Source organism: Anas platyrhynchos, chromosome 2 (genome assembly GCF_047663525.1).
Source record: "Anas platyrhynchos isolate ZD024472 breed Pekin duck chromosome 2, IASCAAS_PekinDuck_T2T, whole genome shotgun sequence".
Lineage (NCBI taxonomy): Eukaryota > Metazoa > Chordata > Aves > Anseriformes > Anatidae > Anas > Anas platyrhynchos.
This window is the reverse complement of record NC_092588.1, coordinates 129,514,532-129,520,531: the sequence shown is the minus strand read 5'-3', so window position 1 is coordinate 129,520,531 and position 6,000 is coordinate 129,514,532. Positions and strand designations below refer to the sequence as shown.

The following is a 6,000-nucleotide window of genomic DNA, read 5'->3' as shown; positions in this document are numbered from 1 at the left end:
TGTGTTAATCAGAAGATTATACTTCCACTATTAGACCCAGATGTATATAATTGTATTTATCTATTGGAAGGCACTGGAAGCCTACCATGTTATGTGTAAATGTTTGAATTAAACTTTTGAACAAGTATTTAAAATCTGATTTCTTCTAGGGCTTTCAAGGGCTATTTTTTTTTTCATCTTATTATATAAAGTGAAGAAGATCTACAAGTAAATACATGTATTTATACATACCATTGGTTTAGGAAGGTAAGATCCTTACTTTACAGGTATTAGTACCTCTAATCAAACAAGCACTTTACTTTCTCGGTTAAATATTTCAAGTATTTTGAGCAAAATGCAAATCAATAGACAGAAGTCACTTGATCTAAAAATGGAGTGACTCAAAACTTGGGTTTTAAAGCAAGAATTTATATAAAATTAGGCTGATATTAACACTAGACATTGGATCTATTTCATTTATACGACATCAATGCCTTTCTGATTATTTACTAGAAATATCCAATTATATAGATAATGGCATCTGTTGCAGCTAAAGACTGAAAATAAGGGTTAATTAAAAATAGGATGGCTACATCTGAGAACACTGTTAGCATGCCATTAATATTCTAAAGGAAAATGGAATGGGAAAAAAATAATTCAGGTATTATTATTAGTTTGAGGCATGCAAGACAGCCTACATTTTTTAGCTACTTGACTTTAAGCACTTCTAAAAGTCTTGGAGCCAAATAGAAGTTGGAACAGTGTGAGGAAAGAAAAACAACCCAGCTCCAGTATTTTTGCCAGTCCTGCTGTTTGGAGACTCCCTTTACCATTTGTATTTAATTTTCCTATCTTAGTAGAAACCATCTTTCCAGCAGCTCCTGAAAGACGTGCATCTCCCCTGAGAACAACTCTGCAGGAAATTACCAGAATTAAGGGCCCAGCCTTGCAAATATTTTGTCACATGAGTAATATTTGTCAATGGGATACTCATGTGCTGGCTTGATCAGTGACTAAAGCTGGCAACTGCAGGTGTAGTCCTTAAATAATTCAGTCTAAACTGAAAGTCTGCATTATACAATGCATACATCAGCCAATTTTTCTGAAGATGTTTCAATTCATACTACTCTGAGTTATTTTATCATGCTGTTTTTATTCATTTTCTTGCCCTGACTATCCTCATGTAGCCGTATGTTATGAACACTAAATTGGGCATGACACAGATTCTAGTCTACTCCAATCATTATGGAAAAACTGACATTCACATATTTTTATGTTTAGGCTCAACAGAGAGACAGCCAGTCACTTTATATCAGGTTGCTAAAAACATGATTTTAATTATTCCTATTGTGAAAAATACTTTTCATATATGATTTAATACTAATAAAATTACTGTAAAATTTCATTAGTTTCATATGGTTTCTAAGACTTTTTGATCCCTTGAATGCAAAAATATGCTGTGAAAGAAAATTTTATTTAAATTGGGGGGTAAATTAAATATTTTTAAAACCCCAAAATAAATGCACTTCCCAATGAATCTTTCAAATCTTCATATAAAATCACAAACCTTTCTTATCATATGTGAAATGACTACAATTCAGTAAGAGTCATAGGTGATTAATTCCAAAGAACTTAGAAGGTTATTCCAAAGTGCTGCATCCATAATTAAAGTGATGTTAGTTCTGTTCTTTCAGACATGTTTATCTTTGGAAGAAGTGATCCGCTTCATAACTTGGATTCCCCAGAATGCAATGCAGAAGGAAAACAAGACCTATAATACAGAATTTAAAATGAGAAACATTGCATAACACTTTAAAAATATGTATCTGTAAACACAAATGGATGAAAACACAGAAGTCTCAAGAGGAAAAATTACACAAGTTTTCTAGACATACTTATAAATTCACTTCAGGAGTATATGCTTTCTTTTTATAGTACCTTTTATTGTGTACATTTTTGTTTTAATCTGTTCTTTCTTAATGGTACTAAAATAAGATGACTTGCAAAGTCTGCATAACCTTTCCTATTTTGTAATTTAGGTCAGAGGTTGGACTTGATGATCTTGAGGTCTCTTCCAACCTTGAAATTCTGTGATTCTGTAATTGGGTGTGGATTTGGAGTACTCAGAGTCACTTATAATAAGACAGGGGAATAACACCAGCTGTGGTAGATAGAGGTAGATGCAAAAATGTTTTGTTTGTTTGTTTGTTTTCAAGTAATGCCTGAAGATTGCTAACACTGCAAGTTGCATGGTAGTATACAAATATCCAAAGTAGTCTTAAATATTGTTATGGTTTTGGCTGGAATAGAGTTAATTTTCTTCATAGCAGCTCACACAATGCTGTGTTTTGGATTTTTGATGAAAACAGTTGTGGTAATACACCAGTGCTTTTAGTTGTTGCAGAGCAGTGCTTACACAGAAACAAGGACTTTCCTTGTGCTGCCTTGCTAGCAAGGAGGCTGGGAGTGCACAAGTTGCTGGGAGAGGACACAACCAGGACAGATGACCCAGGCTGATCAAAGGAACATTCCATACCATACAGCATCATGCTCAGCAATAAAAGCTGTGGTGAAGAAGGAGTGGGGGACATTCAGCAATAGCATTTGTCTTCCCAAGAAACCATTATGCATGATGAGTCCTGCTTTCCTGGGAGTGAAACACCTGCCCGCCAATGGGAAGCAGTGAATGAACTCCTTGGTTTTCTTTGCTTGCATGCATGGCTTTTGTTTTACCTAATAAAGTGTCTTTATCCCAACCCATAAGTTCTTGCACTTTTACTTTTCCAATTCCCTCCCCCACCCCACCTGGGGAGAGTGAGCAAACAGTTCCATGGTGCCTAGCTCCTAGGTTAAACCACAACAATAATATATGGCAAATGAAGTGTTCTAGCTGCAGTACTGTAGACAGGCACTTATTACCCAACCTACTATTTATGTCAAGATATAAAGTAGATTTGAAATAATTTAAAGACTTAATACTGTTTTTCTTGTCCTTGGCTCCATACATCTTTTTGTTAGTCAATGAATTTTAATAAGAGATCTATTATTTTTATTATCATCATCATTGTTAATTTGTTTGCCCAAAATTACTTTGGGATAAGTACAAATATTTGCAGGGCTGAATCTAATTCAGTTAAATGTTTTGTCTAAAAAAAAAAAAAGCAAAACAAAAGCAAAAAATCAAAAAATCAACAAATCAACAAATAACAGGATAAAAACCATTTGTGTGCATGTATATATGTGAAATGTTTCATTTTAATGTTTTTCAATGAAACTTCTTAATTTCACATTTGGAATAAAGTTCTCACTCAGCATTTTATTTATTATGAGCAGATAATGGCAGGACAAGGGGGAACTATTTTAAACCAAAAGAGGGAAGATTTAGGTTAAATGTTAGGAGGAACTTCTTCACTCAGAGGCACTGGAGCAGGTTGCTCAGAGAAGGTATGGATGCCCCCATCCCTGAAGGTGTTCAAGACCAGATTGGATGAGGCCCTGGGCAACCTGATCTACTGGGTGGCAGGGGCATTGGAACTACGTGATCTTTGAGGTCCCTTCCAACCCAAGCCATTCTATGATTCTGTGATTCCATTTGTCCTGGAGGATATTTTTCTCCAGGTGATTTTTTTGTTTGTTGGTTTTGTTTGTTCATTTCTTTATAGGGACAGAGTAAATTTAAAATCAAAGGAATTTGGGGATCAAGTTATAACAATTCTTTTTTTCAGGTTTATCTGCAATCAAAAGGTATTAACTAGGACAGCTCCAATTTTAACATTATCATTTAAGAGTCAACATTCAAAAATGCATGGCCCAAAAATCTACTACTGTGCTCACCCACACTCATCAAAGTACATGAGATCTGAACATCCAAAAGAAATAATAAATGACCATAATACCTAAAAGGTACTAATTCTGCATTCGTTGAAGGCAATGTGATGGGATGAGATCTGATCTCCCTCACAATCTATACGGGACAAGTACAGCCTTCACGTAAACTGTACAGTAAATACTTAGTAGCATGAGATGGAAGTAACACAAAATCATAACTAAACACAATTCCACAAAATAAATTCCCATTCAATCTTGATCAAGACAAATTCCCTTTAACTATTCTAATTGAAGGTTTTAATTCTACTTGACCAAGGGTAGGCCAAGCAGTAAATGCTGTCTTTAAAACTTCTGATGACACTGTCAGTGCTTATTTGCAGTCTCATTTTTAAGAAAGACTCACAAAACTCTCGCCAAAAGACTTGTTTATAAGAGTTTCAGACCTTCAGTATGAAAGATTTAACATTTATTTTTCCATATATTACTGCAAGCACCTTGTAAAACTTGAGTAAAACACTGCGTGGTTCAATTTTTCATGTATCGAATGGAGAAACTTTTAAGTAGTGCTTCAGGCACATACTCTCCTTGTTTTGTGAGATGCTTTATTTCTATACTGTGGTGCCCCTGTAGAGAAAAACAATTAAAAATAACTGTCTCTATTTCTGACTTGTCTGTTATGTAACTAGGATCTGTGTGAATTATCACCTAGATAAAATGACTTACATATACTATATTCTGACTGTAGAAAAATTCTTTGTTGTGCTATCTCTAGAAGCAGATCTTATCTAATTGTCATAATTAGTACTTCTCTGAACCACTACTGAGTCCTTTCATTCCTCACCTCAGAAAGATCATCGCTATCCCTGGAAGAAGTATTTCATTTTTCAGAAGAAGCACGTTTAAGCATATTTAATGACTGAGGCACAGGGCATTTGTAGGGCATTAATGACTGCTGGGAGATGATGATCACCTGGAAAAGCACAGCCATGGGCCATTAAGCCCCAGGAAATATCCTCAGCTAAAGATGGTTATCGCTATTAAATACTGAAAATGAAACGTAATAATAATAATAATAATAATAATAATAATAATAATAATAATAATGAAACATCTTGGATGAATTTTTGTTTTAAAGACAGAGTGAGGCAACTTCTTTAATTAAATTTCTTATTGTGAATTTCTTAAAATATGCAATCAGTGCCTGTAGGGACATATTTCAAACTGCAGTTCTTATATCCAGAATGAAAAACCACATACTGCACACTGGATCTGCAGAACTAGTTTGGCTTCATGATTCTATAAAAGTATTGATTCACTGCCTATCAATGTCAGGACTGCCAGCACTCTATGGAAAGTAATGTATTCATGAAAATATAATTCTTTAAGGTAGAGGGAGGTGGAGGAGTGGAACATCAGGGAAAAAAATTAAGGGGCCCCATCCTCCCTCACATGACAGCAGTTCTGGCCAGCTCTACCGCTATAATGCTGACCTATAGTGAGCAGAGCCAGCTGTATGGAGCTACCAAGCAAAAACTTGCTGTGGAGGTTGGATTTCTGTTTCTTCTGATTGCTGCTACATAATTTAGAGTTGCAAGGTTTGAACCACTTGAATAAATGTTGCAATCACATGACGTCAGTAATGGAAAGTCAAGCTAACACATGCCAGAATTTTGAGCAGACGGGAGTGTGGGCAGCAGGAAGCAGCAGAAGAGCATTCCACCAGACAACCTGAACTATCTGTGACTTTTTTTTTTTTAATGCACTTGACAAACCATAGATCCTGAACCCTATATGCAGGTAGTTTGAATTTCCCAGTTCAACATTCCAGCATCCTAACTGCAGTCTTTGTTTTCCCTTTAGAGTTATCTAAATTATTGTCACAGAAATTCTCTTTATTTCCCATACTGTCCAAATGCACTAGTATTTGCCTCTTGAAAAAAGTATTTAAATATCAGTTTCCCAGTTTAGTCAGTTTTGAAACTAAAAAGACAGAATTAAATAGTATACATTCTTTTATTTTCACAGTAAGAGAAGTTCCCCCACAAATATTATTCCATAACAGCAACACTATTAACTAACTAAAAGTTAGTTTTAACTAACAGTTAAGCTTGAATGCAGAATTTCTCACAAGCGTATATCACAGTATCACAGAATCACAGAATTTCTAGGTTGGAAGAGACCTCAAGATCATCG

General features: G+C 35.1%; 1 protein-coding gene across 3 annotated transcripts in view; it reads right to left on the bottom strand.

Annotated features, from left to right (window-relative positions):
• Positions 1–387: 387 nt before the first annotated feature.
• Positions 388–6,000, bottom strand: part of AGMO (alkylglycerol monooxygenase) — a 197,669-nt gene continuing 192,056 nt past the window's right edge. For all 3 annotated transcript variants that reach the window (XM_038173734.2, XM_027450884.3, XM_027450882.3), the window contains one exon: positions 388–1,750. Coding sequence is in view for 1 of the 3 variants with exons in the window: in XM_027450882.3 (XP_027306683.3) it covers positions 1,670–1,750 (81 nt within the window). In the remaining 2 variants the exon portion in view is untranslated. The remainder of the gene's footprint in view (positions 1,751–6,000) is intronic.